The sequence below is a fragment of the Rhagoletis zephyria genome, unplaced genomic scaffold (assembly GCF_001687245.7).
Source record: "Rhagoletis zephyria isolate East Lansing unplaced genomic scaffold, Rhagoletis_zephyria_1.1 Rzeph_scaffold_00279, whole genome shotgun sequence".
Lineage (NCBI taxonomy): Eukaryota > Metazoa > Arthropoda > Insecta > Diptera > Tephritidae > Rhagoletis > Rhagoletis zephyria.
The window spans coordinates 165,115-188,716 of NW_016157363.1; the positions used below are offsets into that span (position 1 = coordinate 165,115).

The following is a 23,602-nucleotide window of genomic DNA, read 5'->3' on the forward strand; positions in this document are numbered from 1 at the left end:
CTGTATTCATGTCTCCGCCAGAAATTTGTGACGACATCATTTAAAAGCAGGTAAGGAGAATGGCGACACTATATATTAGATGGCACATTGAACGAGCGAATGTGCCAAAATGCGGGTATAAACAATTATTGATTATTTAATATCGGAACCGAGATCATATAAGTTAATTGATTGGTTTTCACACACTTTTGCAACACAAATTACATATATGCTTTTTTACTGCAGACAAGCTGTTGCCCCAAACACACNTGAATTTTTCCGTCATTTCACAATTGCTAGCTTAAAAAATCGCGGAAATAAAATTTAAAGATATATCATATTATATTAACAGATCCTGTCGAAACAGTGACTGACGACGAAAAGAAGTATCAACTTATGACAATCTATCATAACGACCCAATAAGTGGAGGACATTGTGGACTCAAAAGACTGTATGCAAAAATTCCTACTAAATATTTTTGGAAAAACATGACCCGAGATATATCAAAATTCGTAAAAAGTTGTGAGATATGTTTACTGAACAAAGTTCAACCTAAGAACAGAGAAAATCTTGTCTAAACACCCACACCTAGTAAACCTTTTGAAGAAGTGATTATTGACACAATAGGCCCTTTCCACAATCAAGATTTGGTAACAAGTTCNTTACATTTAGCAATAAAATAAAGCTACATTTTCCAAACAAAAGTGCAATGGTAAAATAAGATAAATCAGTTGAATAGCCTTTATAAAATGCCTTCACANTGGTAACAAGTTCGCGATCTAACAAAATATTTAGTAACTATCGCGATACCAGACAAAAGTGCCAAAACTGTGGCTTCAGCTATTTTTGAAAGCTTCCTATTAATATACGGAACAATGACTTCTATTAGAACTGATTTAGGAACTGAATATAAGAATGAAATTTTATCAGAACTTACAAAACTTTTAAATATAAAACACAGCTTTTCAACAGCACATCACCACGAAACCGTTGGAACGCAACCATAGAGTTTTTAACGAATATTTACGCTTATTTGAGCGAAACATTTTCTGACTGGGACACTTACTTATTTGAAATATTTTACCTTTTTACATAATACAACGTCTAATACTGTATTTGATAACCAATTTACTCCTTTCGAACTAGTTTTCGGAAGAAAAGCAACTTTACCGCACGAATTGCGAAGGGAAAAGATAGACCCGATATATAACGCCGAAAACTATGCGAAGGAGGTAAAATACCGTATGCAAAAATCACATGCAATAACCAAAGAATTAATTAATAAAAAAAAATCCGTAATAAAGATTTGTATGATAGACACTCTCGTTCAGTACAGATTAAAGAAAACGATCTGGTGCTAGTACAAAAAGAACCCAGAATCAAACATGAAAATATATATGACNGTTTAAAATATATACAAATTTTATTTCAACGTATACAAAAAATAAATCTAGCTGCGTTACACCACGGCGGGAGACGGGGGAGGGAAGGGGGGAAAGGGGGGGGTTGGCCGGGGGGCCGCGTCGTAGCGTGACGTGGTGTGAGCGCCGGTCGCGAGCGCGAGCGCNCTCACGTTGTAACCAAAGTAGATGGTGTTAATATTACTATTTTCGATAAAAAGAAAGATAAAGCAAAGACGATCCATAAAAATCGAATACGAAAAGTCACATAAATTAGTTTTGCAAATTTGCAATTACATATGAATTTCTATATTTCAAGAAAATTTCAAATTTAACTAAAATGAACTTTTCACGTCACTTATACAAAGATAATGTACTTAGTTATAATGTTTAAATATTAAGTTACACCAGTGAATTAAATTTATACATAAAAAAAGTCCAATAGTAAATAAGAAAAATATTAGGATTACAAGAAAAATGATAATACTAATATATTTAATTTAATATATTTCACAATGCTAAATTGGTAGATTAAATTACTAGAATTAGTTAATTAAGACCAAATAATAGCGTTTATTAGTTCCAGTGGAAAACTTCTTTTCGAATTCAGTAAATATCTACAAGTTGATATGGACGAATGAGTTAAGAGGGGAAGGAAGTAATCTTTTGATTATGCATCTCATTCCTCCACATCAATTTGCCATCGCCTCTTGGAGCAAGGATGGTGATGTAATGGTAACCCTATCGATATGGCAGCGCTATTCAGCACTGTCATACGGTTGGTACTACTGCCAACCTAAAAACAGTTATTTTCTTCCACTTGGGCTAAGGCGTCAGTTTTGCCAAAAAGAAAAGGTTAATTCGTATCTCGCCTTACAACTGATCGGACACGCGCTCCAATAAAATTTAATTAGAATACAAATTTAAATAAAAGAAGTTTTCTTATTTCAATCGCAAGTAGTTTAAAGGTTCTGAAGTTTTAATATTAAATACTAATATTAGTTTCGTGGCTACACTCCAGCAGCCGTCCCTTCAGGTGGCCAGCGTACCGGAGCGGCCATATCTTGGTGTTACCATCAGGGCTGCCAACTATACTTAGGTATGAACTGCCATATTGGGGATAAAAAAGTGCCAAAATGCGCCAAATAGAAAAATAAAAGTGCCAAAAAAGATGCCATTCGTTTAAATTCTTCCCATTTAGTATTTAAAGTTGAAACACGTTCCTAAAACAGAAGTCCAATGCCAAGGTAAGATAAACCAGTTGCATACACTATAGAAATTAGAAAATTGTAGTTGAGAAAATGAAGTACACGCAAAGAATTTTACAAAAATGTATTGAAATTTACTATTTTTCAAGTGTCATTTTGGCACTTTGTGCCAAATTAAAAAGTGAAGTGCCATTTGAAGTAAAATAGGGCCAAAAATGGCACGGTTTGAGCCAAGTTGGCAGCCCTGGCTACCATAAGCGCCGCTACTACCAAGACGACGTGGGACCCCATCAAGTAAGAGGTACGCAAGGTGGGGCGTAACAGCAGCATTTATAAGGAAAATATTTGTCATTTCTGGTTCCAATTCCTTCAGAACAGAAAGCCATGCACTTATTAGACGTCTTAGCAATTATATTACAACAAAAACATGTCAAAACCGTCAGGTAAGTGTGATATTTGCCGTCAAATTTTACACTAGTCCTACGGGCTCGGCAATTTTTATTCACCTCATAGTTGTCAAAAATTTACCGTCCAGAGTAGTTTTCTATCAATTGGCACAGGCCCTATAATTAAAAAAAAATTAAATTTTTATGAAGATGCACTAAATTTAGAATTTATTTCTAAAATATCCAAAAAATGCATTTATTCCGAAATATGCCGAAGTATGCTCTAACAAATATGGCTAAAACGTTTTATCTTTTTATAATTAGTATTTCCTTTTTATGCATTTTGTTTTAAAGTATAAGAAAAAAACATGCTTGAGCATATTTGTGGTTGCCCTACCCATTAGTTTTGTAGTGCCAACCACTGCGTATTACTGACGATGTATTTGCCTGTCGCATCGCATTGCTCTTTCGTATCGCATTTCCATGCTATGAAATCTTAACTATTGAAATTTAGCGTCAGAAATCACGAAAAAATTAATTTCATACGAAAGCTCAAATTGTTCTGTCGATTCGTACGGGTTCTGATGAACAATTCGCGCACAAACAAACCACTCTCATTAGAAGTCCGTTGGATATCGTTTGCAAATTCAGTAATGATAATGCCCGTAGCGCTAAACGCTAAACCCAACGTATAAATCATCGAACTTTAATTGTGTGTACAAGTATGAAAATTTACTCACCAATCCGTTGGGCATCGTTTGCTGATTTAAATTCAAATATTGATAGTGATCATTGTATCCAGTTGAGTTAAAACAACGCATCTCAGGACTCAACGTATACAGCATTGAACTTTCATTGCCTGAAGTGAAAGATGTTTAATTCAATATTAGCTTGTTCCGTCAATCAACTTACCAAAAAACTGTGATTTTAAGGACCACGACACTGGACAGAATCCTGCAAAAACGTAACGATCCTCATCTTCAACGACCAGGAGCGTAGGCCCCTTATTGACAATTTTAGCAAGCATTGTTGAAAAACTCTCGCCCATAATTTTTGATGAAAACAAAAAACGCCATTTATTGCGATACTCATTCGGTAAATTGCTGTTCACAAATATAATATGTGGAATGTCTAAAATTGGCGTATAATTCGTGCCAGTCGCTAAACCTGAGGAAACATAGTAAACGAAAAAATTTTTTTAATAGATTATGTATTAATCTGGATATTTACCATCTAATACTGGTAGTAAATTGCAGGACAAGCCAATTCCCGATTTAAAAGACTTCGAAGACTTTTTGCTATACACGTAAGTGAAAACATCACGCCACAATATCAGGAAAGTGGGATTTACTCGTAGCCATTCTTCCAACATGCGTAAATTAAGAAAATGATCATGATCCTGACTCATACTTCGAATGAGCCCTCTAGAAAATGCATAAACTGACCGATCGGAAGACTGGTATCCGTGTTGGTTCCAACTCTCAAATGCTTCCATAGACTGCAACGACTTCAGATAACTCTTTAAAACTGCAGCTACATACTGTTAAAAATATGAATATTTGATTGTTTAAATTTTAATATATTTAAAATTTTTTGATAGCGTTTTAATATTTCTACATTTTATTTATCATTTAAGCAATGTGCAAAACTAACATAAAAATATTTGACTTGGACACTACTGTGAATCTAACTTTTTTCGTCAAATTCTTTCGGAATAATTGAGATATGGTGTATTAAATAGAAGCTTATAAAGCAGAGAACGCAAACAAGCAATAGCAAACGTTTCGGTATCGTTTAGTTGCGCTCATACAAGGTAACGAAATACAACCGATTCAAATCACTCGGAAACTCTGCTAACGTTCGCGATAGTTAACACGATGCAGCAAAATAAAGGTGGCGCCCAGGGTTGGCACCCCACGAAACCGATTTCGTAGCAAAATACCAGAAAAATCTTAGTAAAAATTAAAAAATCGTAGCGAAGGATAAAAATTGGTTATTATTTTAAACTAGCAAACCCGGCGAACTCCGTTTCGCCACCAGATGGCTTCGTTTCTTGTAACATTTCGTTTGGGGATTAAAAGATGAAGAAAAATTATTTTTTGTTTGTTTTATATTTGAAAAGGAAAAATTTTATTTCATTTCACAACAGTAATGTATTCATTTCGATTACAAAAATGAAGTGTAATTTAGTTGAACTTCTCTAAGTAAAAAATCTGAATCGAAGCGTTATACGTGTCCGCAAATTATCTGTTTCATTGAAGTGCTCTTTGGTAAACCACATTTTTTGTTTTTTGGTCTGTCGTTAACACAAACAAAGCGGATGGTTTCCCAACTCGTGAACACGCAACGTATAGCTGCCCATGTGAAAAACAATGATTTTCTAAATTTATCCCGCAAACACTAAGCGATTGGCCTTGCGACTTGTTAATTGTCATTGCGAATGCAAGGCGAACCGGATATTGCAATCTTTTGAAGTCAAACGGAAGATCAGTCGGAATCATTGGTATTCGAGGAATACATACATTTTCACCTGCGTACTTTCCGTTAATAATGGTTGCCTCAATCAAATTCGGCATAAGTTTTTTCACTGCATGTCGAGTACCGTTGCAAAGTCGCGGTGGATTCAAATTACGCAATATCATAATAACTGAACCAACTTTGAGTTGCAAGTTATGTGGTGGAAATCCTGGTAACTCCAGAGAGTTCAAAAACTCTGTTGGATAATTTACAACATCATCGGAATTTGTTATGGAATCAACGGATTTGTATGTCACCAAATCGCCATCGATTTTTGATTGAATGGTGAAATTCAGTGCGTGTACATCATTATTCTTTGCGGCGAGAATTGCTCGTTGACTTGACCAAGCATAATTCTGATAATTCTCACTACTGTTTGGGAAAACATTTTCAATAAGAGCTAATTGAGAGTCTACAAATCGGCAAAAGTCGTTGGTAAGAGTAATTAATCCAGTTGTCGCATCAACTGGAACTTTTCCATTTCCAACAGCTAACAATTGTTTGGAAAATTGTGCAGCACGACAGTTTAGGCGCGTCTGCTAACACCAGGCGCCTAAATACATGCTATGTACTGCTGCATGAGCAAAAATTTCCTTTATGCAATTTTTGCACATGCACTTCTCAACTGCCATGTAATTGAACTTTCTTAAGTTCTAATTAGATGGCACTTCAAAGTATGCTCTGCCTAGTCGGATGCATCCTCCGGACACTGCTTCCGGAGCATTTTGCGGACTCTGCATGACTTACAACCATGCAGAGGTGGCAAACGAACTTTGCCATTGGCCACAGTGCCTACCCACCATTTTTGAACCAATAAATATTTTTTTTTATATAAATACATACATGCAAACTTACCTGTCTCCCCTCTCACTGAGTTATTCAACGACAATGTCTCGTGATGTAGTTGGATCGCCAACAGTAATTGCAGCAACATCATCAACGGTGGGTGCATTGAACCTTCGTACATGTTCACCTGTTGGGGTACGATCCGCTCTTATGACAAATTTGTGCGTATCCGATGGCATTCGTTCCAATGCTGTTTTGAACATATTAACCACAGCGTTATTAGCGTGAAAAAATGCTTGCAACTGTTCAATAATTCGTATCTTTAACTGTTGTGTTCCCTGTATATTGCACCGCACATTCAGCTGATCCACCATCGACGAAATGAAATATATTTGCAGAAATTGATGGGGTTCATCTGCTGTTGGCGCCATTGAACCATGCAAATGCTCTATCTTAAAGCATTCATGAACAGCTTTCATTTGATACCCATATTGAACAAATACACCCAAGGTTACCCAGGTCCACGTTTTGGTCTATATCTCGAGACCCTAGTCACCCAGCTATATGAATAGTGCTCTATCTTAAAGCATTCATGAACAGCTTTCATTTGATACCCATATTGAACAAATACACCCAAGGTTACCCAGGTCCACGTTTTGGTCTATATCTCGAGACCCTAGTTATTTTTTAAAAATTTTCTTTGCTACAAACTTCACGGAGCCCGAGCCCTTCCCAACGAATGCAAAACCGTGGGAATCGGTTCGGCGGTTCTTGAGTTACAAGATTACCAAGGAAATGTAACTTCTTTTTATATATATAGATGCAAGATGCATATGCATATTTAATGTTTTAAAACAAAAACATAACATTTGAATTTCAATAACATTTGTACTCTTTTAAGTATTGTATTATATTTGTTTTTTAGTGGCGTTTTCCAAATACCGAACTTATCCCAGCAAAAAACACGATTACCACAGAAACGAAAGTGGAAACGAGCTAGGCGATGGGAATTGCTTACCCTTTCGCTGCAAGAAGGCCTTCTTTTAACATGGGCATGCCATTGGCGGTAAGCCCTTACCCGCAGCATTACCTTCAAACGAAGGGAGAACGCATGGATAAACAGTATCCAGAGAAGCGAACAAAGAATGCCGTACAGAGAAACTAATGTAGAATGCCTAGATAAATACATACTTATTTATATTAAGTTGAAATCAGAAAATGTCTTAGAAGACTAAAATTAATTAAAATTTGTATAAATCAGTTTTTATACATACATGGTAATGTATTTAGGTATTTAGATTTTACTTAGAAATCGGTCTGTACATACATGCATATTTAATTAAGCTTAAAATTGTACTTCCTCACTCTTGTACTTCACTTCATTGACTGACTTCAACTTCGTTGCAAATTGAACAAAGCTAAGCGAGACAAATTTCCACTGAAAGTAACGGTAGAAAAAGAATTCTTGGATATTCATTCTATTTTTCAGCTGACTACGATGTAGCATTCTACTTTGCATTCACCAAAATGAAGCAATGAAGCGAAACAAAAAAAAAAACATTGTAGGACATTCTACTTTGCATTCCCTGAAATGAAGCAAAGAAGCGTAGCAAATAAAATATTGTAGGACATTCTTCTTTGCATTCCCAGAAATGAAGCAAAGAAGCGAAACAAATAAAATATTGAAGGACATTCTACTTTGCATTCCCCGAAATGAAGCAAAGAAGCGAATTAAAAATGAAATAATATAGGACATTCTACTTTGCATTCCCCGAAATGAAACAATGAAGCGAAATAAATTAAATATTGTAGGACATTCTACTTTGCGTTACCGGCAATGCCTAAAAGCGAAAAAATTTNTACTTTGCATTCCCCGAAATGAAGCAAAGAAGCGAATTAAAAATGAAATAATATAGGACATTCTACTTTGCATTCCCCGAAATGAAACAATGAAGCGAAATAAATTAAATATTGTAGGACATTCTACTTTGCGTTACCGGCAATGCCTAAAAGCGAAAAAATTTGAAGGCATTATATCGCTATGCCTTCTAGAACACGTTACCACTAAAAGCGATTACCGATTTTTTGGGATATAGAACTAAACACTTGTTGCCACTTACCCCAGCACTTTCGTTATAAATAAGTGACAATTTACTTTATTTGAGGCGAACTAACCTTTTGCCTCTGTTGAGCCGCTTTTTATCTGCGGTTACGAATCCATCGTGGCAGTACTTTTTGTCTGTGATTCGAAAACTTGACCGATGGTGCCCTTTTATGTTGCAGATGTTTTAGGTCAGATGCTTCCTGCACAATTTGTGGACATGTATATAAAATATGAGGCAAATCTTCTGAGCAGAAGCAGTAGTCGCAGTGATCGTCAGTTATGGCATTTAATTTCTTCATTGTGTTTTTTCCGAAGGTGTGGCGTGATAGAACGCGATTGAGTAACCTGAAGTTATTATTGTCAAGGTCTAGTTTCTTGTTATGAAACCACGGCTTATTACAAAAGTTTTGGAAATATTTCGAAGTAACTTTTCCCCTTCTCAGAACTTGTGTTTACATATGTTTCTTCACATTTTAATTGCAGTCTCCTTCCAACTTCCTTGATAGCATCCGGGATGTTGTTTTTGTTGTAGCAGCAGTCGTGCAGGTGTCGTCTCACGTGTCGTGGCGGCGGTTCGTTTCGAATCAGGGCGGTGTTGGGGTGGTTCTCTCGGTGACAACCCACGAGGTATTGTTTCGACAGCATGGTGTTGTGTTCTTTCACCGCCAGCATCTGGCTTTCTTCATGAAGGTGATGCTCGGACGACATAAGTTTGGAGATTCCTCCATTGGGTGTCGCTTGTCCCTGCCGTCCACACTGGCGCCGCGTAGTTTGCCACTGACTGGCCGATTGCCTTGTAGGTTGCGAGCAGAGTTTCTTTATCGGCTCCGCAGGTGCTGCCGGCTAGCGATTTGAGGACTTTGTTCCCAGCTCGGAGTTGTTGCACGTGGCTGTGGCGTGCGCGGAGAAGAAGAGGCTACCGAACGCCACTCTTAGGAGTTTAGGGTGATTAGTCGTCGGTGTTTTGGCGCCATCGACGAAGACGTCCAGTTCTAGCCCCACCTCCTTGGTCCAGGTTGTAAAGAGTGTGGCGGTGGATTTGATGGCGGAGATTTGGAGGTTCCTTGCAGTGATGAAATTGGAAAGATCGGTGAGATAGTCGGTTATTTGACCGCAAAGTCTGTCGATGTTTGGGCCAGTTGCCATTATAGTGCAGAAATCAGCGTAGCTTACCAAATTTACACCTACTGGCGGAGGAGGGAGTTTGGCCATATAGAGATTAAACAGTGTCGGGGAGAGTACGCCGCCTTGGGGAACCCCCTATTTAATTCTACGCGGCTTGGACTTGGCGTTTCGGATTTCGACTGGATAGATGTTAGTCATGATGTCTCTGAATTCGTCGAAAATTTGAGTGCAGCTCGTTCAGTAGCTTTGGTTCAGTAGTAGATCTGCCGCTAGTAAATTATAGGCTAACGTTTTGACCAATTCTTTTTCTGTGGCTAGGCTAGGCTGGTCTATATTCTGTGGGTAATTCCGCCGCCATGTGATATAAGACATGAGTTGGCGTTTATTTTAATAATCCGAAGCATTTTCTAATGTACTTATTATCACAGGTCCTAAGTTTTGTTAGTGCACCTTTTGACAGATTCGCAAAAGATAATAATGCATACTTCATTTTAGATCTGGCGAATGATTTATAAAATTGTGGAGACCTGGCATGTGCGATACCGAATGTACAGCCGCTGATAGTCTTATAGAGCAAGAGCCCGACGGCCAGGCCTTCGTTATTATATAAAAGCTGAAAGCTTCTCTATGTATGCCCCTAATACAGGTAAAAAGGAACCCAGACTATAAAATTTGGATAGTGGTGGCTTTGGCAGGTACCAGTTGGTAAAGGTGTATAAAATAGCACCTAAAATTCGTTATAGTAGTCAGTTTTTATATATTTTAATCGTAATAATATTAGAAACTACGTCGTTCATTGCCAGACATTATCATAGTTCCTACCAGAGTTGTGAAAAATGCATTGATTTTTTAATGCATTAATGGTATTTAAAGCAATAATGTGAATGTAAAAAATTAATGCATTAATTTATGAAATTTAATGCAAATGAATATTTCAATGCATTAATTCTGAAAAATGTAATGCTAATGAAATTTTTTTTTCATTAAATTACACTGTGAGACAAATGGTAGGGGTCAGTGATCGGGAATGGTTCAAACTACCGGGGAAAGCTATATCGGTAAAAAAGAAGTTATACATGTCCCGGCGTTTCGCTGGGTCACGTCTAGGAATCGAGATATATATAGAACTATCATATAGGGGAAATTGTCACCTTTGGTGGTCTTTTTTTGACATAACTCGAGAACCACTAGTCCGATTTTGCTCAAACAAATTGAAAAAAAATTAAAAATTACAATTCCTTTAATCTGTTCACACTACGATTTTCTATATAATCAACAGTTTTAAAAAAATTTAATATTTTAGGCAAAAAATATTTTTTTTCTTCATACATTTATTTTGACCTTAAAATTCTACCCTCAACGTCAGCAAAGAATTTTTACTTCAAAATAAAATTAGTTAATGGGTTTTTAATGCTTGTTATAATTTTAATGCAATAAATTTTTGCAATAACGTTCATTTAAACATTTTAATGTTAATACAAAACAAAAATCATTAGCATTATTTCATCGGAATTAATGCATTGAAATTTTCATTTACATTAAATATCAAAAATTAATGCATTCATCTTTTTCATTTACATTAAAATGCTATGCATTAAAAAATTTAATGCATTTTTCACATCTCTGGTTCCTACCCCCTGCCAGACACCCTTAAACCATGATAAATTGTAGTTATACTTTCGTTCAAAACTTATTTATTTATCCATCGATTTTCATTGTTAGTAACTTGATTTTTTGGTAAAATAACAGGCTTTAATACATATAAAAAAGTTCAAAAGATTTGTTATCTTTTTAATTTTTTCCTTGCTAAACATAGATTTTTTCATAAAAATTAAAATGTCTTGGGTAAATGATCTGATATGGAAAAACGGTATACAGATTTATAATCTTGGATCCATAATTAAATTAACGTGTCTCGGAGTTTTTTTGGGTCATTTGAAAACTTGAAATTTTCCCTATAGTGTTATAAAAATCATTCTTCGCTCCTATAGTAAACAATAAATTTTTAGTACAATATCGAAATTTTAATTAAATTAAATTTAAAAAAGTCCATTAGTCTCTAACATCCAATTTCGCGAAAGCGATTTAAGTGAAAAATTATTTTAATTTTTTGAATATTATATGGAAATTGACAGAAAATAAAAAATCATTTTCCATTTAAATTGCTGGTGAAACCGGCTGTAACCAGAGTTCGAAAAAAAACGAAATGAATCGTATTGTTTTGTTTCGTTTCTCTCATAACAGAGAGCAAAACACAACCGAAACCCAAACAAAGAAAATTTTAGTTGTATTGGGTTTCGTTCTGCTTTTGTGCGCGAGTGCAAACGAAACAAAAGCATAAAGTGCGCAGCTGGGTGAGACAAAACCCTCAGGAATGATTCGCAAACGTTTGCTTGGCGATTTGCTCATTACCAGAGTTCGAAAATAAATGAAATGAATCTTATTGACTCTAGTTGAATTGGGTTTTGTTCTACCTAAAGTGCGCAGCTGGGTGTGGCAAAATTCGCAGGAATATCATACTTACTAAGAATGAAATGGAAAAGCCGGTTAATTTGGGAAAAACACCTATTTAGGTATTTAAATGTACTATATATGAATATATGTATTTGCAAACTTAGTAATTGGTAAAATGTACTATAGGAAACCATGTGGATACTGTGGGAATATATTACAAATTCATATTAGGGCTTCACTTTTCTGATTTACCTATATATTAGAATATCAAATTTAAATTACCTCTTAAAATAAACAAGGGTTATTAATGATTTCTTACAATAAGATTTTATTATCAAAGTAGAAAATAAATATCAAAAACCATTCATGAAAACAAAAAAAAATAACTTTAACACTATTACACAAAATAAAAATTACATAATTCATACTGGATTTTAATAAGTCCATAAAACACAATTTTATTACTTTGTGTGCCACCCCGAAATGCCTTGGATGTGATGTTATTATTTTTGTAGGTCTTGCTGAGTAAAACCAAATTCGAAATATGAAATTTGCCAAACACCCCAATACATTGGTTTGCGGTTAAAAATCCGGTTTTTTGTACGTTAGCGCACTTAAAAGCCTGTAATTGTTGACTATCAACCGAGTTTCTCACTCGTTTAAGAAAGAAGAAACTTGGGCCTTTCAAATGATGTACATATATTTAAATTTATGAACCTTAATATATCTGCGTATATATGCCCAGCAAACAGATTTTTTTAAACTCTTTTCACAATTTTTCAACTTTGTTTTTATGCATGATTTTATGACGCAACCATACTAATCCTGTATTGATTCAAAAATTGCGTTTAATTATGAGTAAAACGAATATTCGTTTTCAGAAAGGCTGAATAACTTAGTTAGTCAGGTTCACTTTATAAAATAATGCGTAAAAACAACGCCAAAGTTGAAAAATTGTGAAAAAAGTAAAAAAAATTAAACTGATATACATAAATGTATAGACACACACTATTTAAAAGGTCTAAGTTTCTTCTTTCTTAAGTGATGAGGAACTGAACATGGGTTGATATTCAAGTAAGTTACAGGCTTTTAAATACGCATAGGTTCGAAAACCCGGGTTTTTAAACGTAAATGAAGATTTTGTCGTGTTTGATAAATTTCATATTTCGACATAACAGCATAACAAACTAAGAAGTTGCATGTTTCAATTCCTGCATGATTTCTATGGTATTTGGTTTTGCAATTACTCTCATTGTTGCGTTTTGTATACTATACATACATATGTACATACTTTGCGTACATACATGAATACAAACACACATGGCATATGTACGAAGTATACACAAGGGCATAGCTGGTATACGCTCTTCATGTGTAAGAAAACGAATCGTTTTAAACGATCTACCTATGCTCGTCAAGGAACGAAACAGAAATCGTTTTGTTTGCACTCTTTTGATTTGCAAAGGTACTGGCTTTGGTTTTGCTCATGTACAAAACGATTCGAATTGATCGCAAAGTTTTGTATCTTTGAACGAATCATTCGTGAAATATTTCGTTTGTTTTCGAACCCTGGCTGTAACACATTATTAATTAACTTATTACAGTTTTATTTTATTGACACGAACATTTTATTCTAAAGAATTTTTTCTCAAATAGACTCTTTTTATAGATTTTTAGTCTAATTTAACGTTTATATTTATTATAAAATTTTGCAAAGAAAATGGACTTTGTGGCATAGCGAATAGCCATTGGCATTAACAAATTTTGTTAGAATATGGAATTCAGCTAGTAAAGACCGCCGACTCCGATAAGTAACTAACAAACGTATAATTTTTGTCAGTTTCTTCGTGCTCGCACCTACGGCTTTTAATGTGTCTGGCAAGATTAAGGAACTATCGAAACGGTCTGGCAAGTAAGGAAACATCTTCTGATAGTTCCCCAAGTAACATATATACAAATCAGCTTTTATAATATGACGAAAGTATAACTACAATTTATCATGGTTTAAGGGTGTCTGGCAGGGGGTAGGAACCATGCTAAGTGTCCGGCAATGAACGACGTAGTTCCTAATATTATTACGAATAAAATATATAAAAACCGACCTTTATACTATAACGAATTTTACATGCTATTTTATACACCTTTACCACCTGATAGTTAATATTGTTGATATGTATATTAGAGTGGTTAAAAAAATTTTTTTTTTTTGGAAATTCCTAAACGCTATTATTATTGTTATTTGTGATGAAAAAGAGAAACGTGTTTTTTTATTTTGAAAATAAAGTTTTCTTAGAGGTTGTTGTTGTAGCGACTACAACAAAATTTCACACACCACACTTAGGGATCATAACCCTTACCAAGTAGAAAAAGGGGCCTGAACACCTTTTGCAGAGAACACCTTTCTTCGTAGGAGGCCTTCGGCCGCACTTAGCAGTAGAATTTTCCTTTCTATGTTGCCAAAGAAGAGGGGCCGAACACCTTTTGCAGAGAACATCTTTGTGTGTCACAGTCGCCGACTATCATTCAAAGCGGTCAGACGGGCTTTCTCAGTAATTGGAGTGTGAAGTTCCGTTATCCATTGTTATCAACTTGTGCTTTGCACTAAATTCGCTTTATTTTCTTTCTCATAAACTATCCACGTGTTTTGACTTCATAGTTAAAAACAAAAAAGTTATTGAATTAAAGTAAATCGTTTATTTTTAACATGCCGTGGCCAACGGATAGGCCTCCTAACAGGTTTTCCGAACTGTCGGACTACGACGTGAATCCGCAAAAAAAAGAAAAAGCGTAACGTAAAACTAAATGATTTTCCGCTTCTTCCCCAAAAATCCACGCCAAAAAATAACCCCAAATGTATATTAATTTCCTCTGCCGATAGCAACATCTCCCTCTCACAACTAAGTCCGTTCGCCATTAAAAAATGCATCGAGGCCATATCGATTGAAATAGATTCGATTTCGCAGATAAGGGATGGTAATCTACTAATCTTAACCCGCAATGCCCGTATCGCTGAAAAATTCTTGAGAGCCAAGTCTTTGGCCAACCTGTGCCCAATAAATGTTAAACTACACGATAACTTAAACTCTGTCAAAGGAGTAATATACGCACCCTGCCTCAAACACGTGCCTGAAAATGAGATTATCAGCGAAATGAAAAACCAAAATGTTACCGGAGTATACAAGTTTTCGCAACAAGTTGATGGCAAGTCGGTCTTCACTGGCCTAATGGTGCTCACGCTCGACCTCTATCGCCTTCCAGAGTCTGTAGACGTTGCATGGTACAAGGTCAAAGTTCAACCATACATCCCCAGTCCTATGCGCTGCAAGAACTGTCAGCGATTGGGACATACTATAAAACGATGCGTAAGTAACCCTGCTTGTTACAACTGCAACCTACCCCCACATTCCCACGAAGAGTGCACAAGAACTTTCTGCGCTAATTGCGCAGGAGAACACCCATGCTCTGACAGTAACTGTCCTAAATTCGTCCAAGCCAAGGAAGTACTTAAAATTATCACCCTAGAAAAAATGCAGTATTGGCGAAGCTCGACGCAGACAGAGAGACAGACAGCCATCCCAGCAAGTATCAACAACTTACGCCAATATGACTAGAAATTCCACTTCCGCTCCCTCACGGTCAGGGACTCCTAGCAATATATCAAAAAATAACAACTCTTTAAAAACAACCTCAAAAAGTATTACAACTAACCCAACTGAAAAACCAACTGCAACCAACCTAGGAGGGAATGATAATACATCAAGCTCCCCTCCACACCCAACTACCGCAACCCCCCCAACTACGTCAACCCCTCTCTCCACCACTCACAATAACTTAACCCAAATGAATACAACCGACTTAAATGTAAATCTCTCTTCATATATATCGCAAATTTCACAATTCACCCAAAACTTATTAAAAAACAATTAATATTACGTCAACAATAGGAGAAGCTTAGACGGGTCCATGGACTCTTCACAAGAATATTCCTGATACATTCCTTAACTTCACAATAAAGCATCTGGAACACACTTTTGTACTTACATACACACTTATATCATTTTTGTAAAACTTGTTTTTTACAAAATTGAATGTCTCGTGCTGTCGATATGGACTTCAGTATTCTCCAGTGGAATATGAAAGGTCTTATAAACAATTATTCCGAACTCCAGATGCTCATAAAACAATTTAACCCATTCTTAATCGCCATACAGGAAACCCACTGCAACAACTATTTCACCCCAATTCTCCCAAGAAACTACTTCGGTCATTACTGTAACGCAACATCAAACACGCAAGCAAAACAAGGCACTGGTATTTTGGTAAAAAACCATATACCTCACATAAGAATACAGATAGTTTCTCAACTACAGGTGGTAGCACTAGAGATCGAAATAGGCATGAAAATCACAAATATGTCTATATATATTCCGCCCAGTCAAACGTTTTGTAGCAGGGACCTGATCAATATCATTTTGTCTGTAAATACACCAATAGTTGTTCTCGGGGATTTCAATGGTTGGAGTAATTTATAGGGTTCAAGCAGCGTCAGTCATCGCGGACGACTTATTGAAAATGCAATTACACAAACGAATCTGTGCGTTTTGAATGATGGTAGGGCGACTCATTTCTCCACCCACTCCACATTTACCCACATTGATATTTCCCTATGTTCCCCTTTCCTCCTACCCCTTACTTCATGGCGCATCCTTGATGACCTGAATAATAGCGACCACTTTCCCCATCCTCATAAACTCCCACATTATCCTCCAATCAAGATGCGGCAAACTTCGCCAAAGCAATTCGAGTGGCCGCAAACCGATTTATCCCACAAGGAACTGACGCAAAAAAACCTAACGTGGCCTGGTAGAGCNAACCGACTTAAATGTAAATCTCTCTTCATATATATCGCAAATTTCACAATTCACCCAAAACTTATTAAAAAACAATTAATATTACGTCAACAATAGGAGAAGCTTAGACGGGTCCATGGACTCTTCACAAGAATATTCCTGATACATTCCTTAACTTCACAATAAAGCATCTGGAACACACTTTTGTACTTACATACACACTTATATCATTTTTGTAAAACTTGTTTTTTACAAAATTGAATGTCTCGTGCTGTCGATATGGACTTCAGTATTCTCCAGTGGAATATGAAAGGTCTTATAAACAATTATTCCGAACTCCAGATGCTCATAAAACAATTTAACCCATTCTTAATCGCCATACAGGAAACCCACTGCAACAACTATTTCACCCCAATTCTCCCAAGAAACTACTTCGGTCATTACTGTAACGCAACATCAAACACGCAAGCAAAACAAGGCACTGGTATTTTGGTAAAAAACCATATACCTCACATAAGAATACAGATAGTTTCTCAACTACAGGTGGTAGCACTAGAGATCGAAATAGGCATGAAAATCACAAATATGTCTATATATATTCCGCCCAGTCAAACGTTTTGTAGCAGGGACCTGATCAATATCATTTTGTCTGTAAATACACCAATAGTTGTTCTCGGGGATTTCAATGGTTGGAGTAATTTATAGGGTTCAAGCAGCGTCAGNTCAACTACAGGTGGTAGCACTAGAGATCGAAATAGGCATGAAAATCACAAATATGTCTATATATATTCCGCCCAGTCAAACGTTTTGTAGCAGGGACCTGATCAATATCATTTTGTCTGTAAATACACCAATAGTTGTTCTCGGGGATTTCAATGGTTGGAGTAATTTATAGGGTTCAAGCAGCGTCAGTCATCGCGGACGACTTATTGAAAATGCAATTACACAAACGAATCTGTGCGTTTTGAATGATGGTAGGGCGACTCATTTCTCCACCCACTCCACATTTACCCACATTGATATTTCCCTATGTTCCCCTTTCCTCCTACCCCTTACTTCATGGCGCATCCTTGATGACCTGAATAATAGCGACCACTTTCCCCATCCTCATAAACTCCCACATTATCCTCCAATCAAGATGCGGCAAACTTCGCCAAAGCAATTCGAGTGGCCGCAAACCGATTTATCCCACAAGGAACTGACGCAAAAAAACCTAACGTGGCCTGGTAGAGCAAAGAACTTGCTAAACTCAGAACAGAAAAAATGAAAGCTTGGCATAAATTCAAAGCCCAGCCCACTACACAAAATTTAATTAGTTTTAAAAAGNCCAGATGCTCATAAAACAATTTAACCCATTCTTAATCGCCATACAGGAAACCCACTGCAACAACTATTTCACCCCAATTCTCCCAAGAAACTACTTCGGTCATTACTGTAACGCAACATCAAACACGCAAGCAAAACAAGGCACTGGTATTTTGGTAAAAAACCATATACCTCACATAAGAATACAGATAGTTTCTCAACTACAGGTGGTAGCACTAGAGATCGAAATAGGCATGAAAATCACAAATATGTCTATATATATTCCGCCCAGTCAAACGTTTTGTAGCAGGGACCTGATCAATATCATTTTGTCTGTAAATACACCAATAGTTGTTCTCGGGGATTTCAATGGTTGGAGTAATTTATAGGGTTCAAGCAGCGTCAGTCATCGCGGACGACTTATTGAAAATGCAATTACACAAACGAATCTGTGCGTTTTGAATGATGGTAGGGCGACTCATTTCTCCACCCACTCCACATTTACCCACATTGATATTTCCCTATGTTCCCCTTTCCTCCTACCCCTTACTTCATGGCGCATCCTTGATGACCTGAATAATAGCGACCACTTTCCCCATCCTCATAAACTCCCACATTATCCTCCAATCAAGATGCGGCAAACTTCGCCAAAGCAATTCGAGTGGCCGCAAACCGATTTATCCCACAAGGAACTGACGCAAAAAAACCTAACGTGGCCTGGTAGAGCAAAGAACTTGCTAAACTCAGAACAGAAAAAATGAAAGCTTGGCATAAATTCAAAGCCCAGCCCACTACACAAAATTTAATTAGTTTTAAAAAGGCCAATGCCAAATTTCGAAAAGAAATGAAAATAGAAAAGAAACAAAGCTTTGCAAAGTTTACAGAATCAATTAACCCGAACTCCTCAATATCCGGGATATGGAGTAGTATTAATGACTTAGAAGCCGAAATGTGTCGAAACCTATCATTACGATAACCAGCAATAACTTAACGTCTTCCGACCCAGAAACAATCGCAAACCAATTTGCCGCGGACTGGTCCCAGTACTCACTGGACTGTAATTTCTCGAGCAAATTCAGACTCTCAAAAAATCATACAGAAACATTAACAGCTACACCCCTTAATACAAACCCAAAAGGCAAACTTATCGAAGCTCCAATAACTATCACAGAATTAGCTTTTTGCCTGGGGAAAGCCAAAGGCAAAACTCCGAGTTTCGACCGCATTTCATATAAAATGATAAAAACCCTATCTAGCTTTGGCATATCTTGGCTTCTAAGACTTTACAATACTCTCATTTTCGTTGTTGGTGTTTCCGATAGGGTAGGAGTGTGATGTAATGTGGAACGATTTTCCGTCATCCCTTGTCAAATTTGGTTTGGAGACAAACCGGTTTCGGCGTTGTGCCATCTTCAGTGTCATTTTTCGAACGAGAACGAGAGAACGAAAAATGACACCGAAGATGGCACAACGCCGAAACCGGTTTGTCTCCAAACCAAATTTGAGAAGGGATGACGGAAAATCGTTCCACATTACATCACTTTACAATACCATTTTTGACTCTGGTGTTATCCCGCAAAACTGGAAAATCGCAACAGTAATCCCCATACCTAAACCAAATAAAAACCCACCCTTCACAAATGGGTACAGGCCAATTTCCTTACTTCCTTGCCTATCTAAACTTCTGGAGCGCATTATAGCTAACCGCATAGCATGGTTTATGGAGTCACTTCAACTCATTGACCGCCGCCAAGTCGCTTTCAAAACAGGAAAAGGGTGCATTGATGCCCTCCTCCACATCGACCACTATGTGAGCAAAGCCCTATCAGCACGTCAACACGCATCCATTCTATCGGTGGACTTTGAAAAGGCATTCGACCGTATCGGCTCACACGTTGTTCTGAAATGCCGCCAAAAATTGTCAGCTTTGTCAAAGCGTTTTTGTCGAACAGGCGTTTCAAAGTAAGAATCGGTAATTCCTTCTCCAATATTCCTCTAAACAATGGAGTTCCACAAGGCTCTCCACTGTCCGTCATTCTTTTTTCCATAGCGTTCAATGACATTAGCAAAATTATAAAACTCAACAATTCTGTAGATCATTGTCTATACGCTGACGATCTGAATATTCTCTGTAAAAGAAACAAGGTGGCCGAAAATACTTTTAAAAAAAATCTTAGAATGGGCTGACTTCACCGGAGTTAAAATAAATTTAGATAAAACGAAGAGTCTCCATATATGTAGGAAACGAAAATGCGATTATTGCAACCACAAAGTATCTATTAACAACCTCGAACTAGAAAATGTTAAAAAGTTAAAGAAGTTAGGCATTGTATTTTCCCAAGATTATCGCTGGAAAGANTTTAAAAAAAATCTTAGAATGGGCTGACTTCTCCGGAGTTAAAATAAATTTAGATAAAACGAAGAGTCTCCATATATGTAGGAAACGAAAATGCGATTATTGCAACCACAAAGTATCTATTAACAACCTCGAACTAGAAAATGTTAAAAAGTTAAAGAAGTTAGGCATTGTATTTTCCCAAGATTATCGCTGGAAAGAACATTGCTTAGAGTTAAAAAAAATCATTAGCTGTCAGAGTAAATCTCATTACATACCTTTCTATNATTGCTTAGAGTTAAAAAAAATCATTAGCTGCCAGAGTAAATCTCATTACATACCTTTCTATTAAAAGATGTCAGGTACACATAAACACACTAACTTATCTAACTAAGTCTTTAATATTAAGTAAGATAGATTACGGTCTTTATCTCTACAGCAAATCTCCAAAATCTACGATAAACATCTTTAGCCCAATTTACCACCAAGCAGCTAGGGCATGCGTCTTCGCCTACAGAACGACACCAATAAAAAACATCCTGGCAGAAGCGGGATTACCTTCTTTAGAAGATAGAATTAATCAAATTCACGTGAGGTTAGTACCCAAAATAATTTTCCCCTCAAACTCCGTTATCGATAACGACGTCAATCTCTTGAGGCTCAGCTATAACACGCCGCACTATACTTAATCCTCGACATCGCAACCATCTTGGACTTACCATATACCAAGGAAAATTACCTAACAATAAACCCGCCTTGGGCCATTAAGAAAGCATCCTGCGACATGACGCTGTCTGCGCTCAGGAAAAGTCACACTCCCGCTACGGTATTCCATCAAAAGTTTCAAGAACGGAGATCGTTTTACGAAGCAGACGATTGGGTACTCTGGTTTACAGTTGGATCCAAAACCAAGGATACGCCCGGCAGCTATGCTGTCGTTGACACAAACGGGCTTATATTAAGAATGCAAACGCTCTCACGTCATCATTTAGAGCAGAAGCTATTGCTATAAGTAACGCGATCTACATGGCGTTGGAAACAGCCTTTAAAGTGATTATCTGCTCCGACAGCCTATCGGTCCTTAAAGCAGTCCAAAATCCAACTTCGAACTCAAGGACAGTGAACATAATTAGAGACATGCTTATCGAAAACGAGCAGAAAATAAGATTATTTTGGATGCCTGGACATATAGGTATCCATGGTAACGAGGCAGCAGACTTTGCCGCAAAGTCAGTATGTACAGCCCCTGTAACGACAGACAATACAGTAGAAAAGATAGATACACGAAGATTTATCCTACGTCACTTACGGCATAAAAGTACTCAGAAGTGGCACAACTACAGCCATCATCACTACACTAACATAAACCGGGAACTTAAAACCCCAATTTATCCTACAACAATTTCCAAAGTGCACATTCAAATGTTCTCGCGTCTCCGTCTTGGTCACACGCGTTGCACCCACGAACACCTTCTATTGGGTAACCCAACACCAACCTGCCCACGCTGCCAATTGGATTTAACTTTAAAACACATATTCTTCGAGTGCACTTCTCTTGAAGGAACTAGACGCCGGTACTTCAAACACAACTGGGTCGAACTACTTAGTATTCCCACAAAGGACAACATAAATTCCATCATCAGTTTCATCAAAGCCATCCAAGTACCTATATAACAGCCGTCTCTGTAAAATTCTCTCATATATTTTAATTTTTCCTTTTCTAAAACTCCGTTACAGTTAAGTAGAGCTGATAGCCTTGGCAGCTAATGCTCAAAATTTATATTAACTTGTTAATTTATTTAATACTGTTAATAAATAATAATAATAATAATAATCTTTGTGTGTAGGCGCCCTTCGGCCGCGCTTAGGGATTATAACCATGGTTGCCACTCGCCAACATTTTTTTCTACCAAAATCTCTTAAGAAATGTTACCAAATCTTCACTACCAAAATCTTCACTTCTTCAGTGAGAAAAAAATATACTGAATAACACTACTATATTTCATAACAAATATGTATATACTTACAGCCCGGTTCTGTGAACTTAATAAATTCAATATTTTTATAATTTGTCTATTTTCTTGATAAATTATCAAGATTGAAAATGCTATTGACAATTATAATAATTTTTTTTATTAGAAAATATTTTTCTATCAATTAATTACTGCATGTGCCGTTACTCTCATTTTCGTTGTTGGTGTTTCCGACAGGGTAGGAGTATAATGTAATGTGGAACGATTTTCCATCATCCCTTGTCAAATTTGGTTTGGAGACAAACCGGTTTCGACGTTGTGCCATTTTCAGTGTAATTTTTCGTTCGAAATGTGCCGATACTTGGACCTGCGACTCACGGAATAATAGCACTGGCACACAAAAAGAGTGGCGGATGCTTTTAACCGTTCGTTTGACTCGTACAAAATTTCGAGTAAATTGCGAAAATTGTGAATTTTTTGCTATTTTTCGGGTTTTCATAATTCACTGTACGTCGAAATATATGTATGTCGGTGGGTGTCGAAATACATGTCGGTAGATGGGTCTGGTAAAAAGCACGCGACTTTTTTTTGCCGGAATAATCAAAACGATTTATGGACCTTACCAAAATTACCAGATGGCCAGTATTAAAATGGGAGAGGGTATAATTCAAAATTTATCGCAAAAATTCGAAAGTTGTTTTAAAAGTGCAGCCCTTGGTGCTGCCACTGTAATGCAAATATTTCCAGTATATGAATATGAAATTACTCTAATTTAATCGAAGTAATTTTGTAAAAGTGTCAGTAGTGCTGCCACTGAAACTCGAAGGGGTTTTATAATTACGCACATTCAAAACATAATTAATTTCTTTCTAGTAAGGCAAATAGATGTTTAGCTGCAAAAGTTACAAAAATGAAATAAAAGTTACCAAGTTACCAAACCGTTTAAAAGTTACCAATTTTGGTAGAAAGTTACCAATTGTGGCAACCATGATTATAACCCTTACTAAGTAGAATTCTCCTTTCTGTGTTTCATTTCCTTTTTATGCATTACCTTCTTTGTATGACTGGATTTATACATTATGGCAGCACGTTTCGTGTGCCAGTTTGCAACCATGTGTTATTAGTGTAATTTACAAGTTAATAAAAGTTGGATTTTTATACAATTAAAATAAAATAAAA

The 23,602-nt window shown here is 36.7% G+C and overlaps 1 protein-coding gene across 1 annotated transcript in view; it reads right to left on the reverse strand.

The window, feature by feature from the left end:
- Window positions 1-23,602, reverse strand: part of LOC108358635 (TLD domain-containing protein 1) — a 214,481-nt gene that overhangs the window by 90,218 nt on the left and 100,661 nt on the right. The window contains exons 3-5 of the mRNA XM_017610074.1: window positions 4,205-4,514; window positions 3,887-4,141; window positions 3,715-3,833 (exon numbers count right to left, since the gene is read on the reverse strand). Coding sequence (XP_017465563.1) covers window positions 3,715-3,833; window positions 3,887-4,141; window positions 4,205-4,514 — 684 coding nt within the window. The remainder of the gene's footprint in view (window positions 1-3,714; window positions 3,834-3,886; window positions 4,142-4,204; window positions 4,515-23,602) is intronic.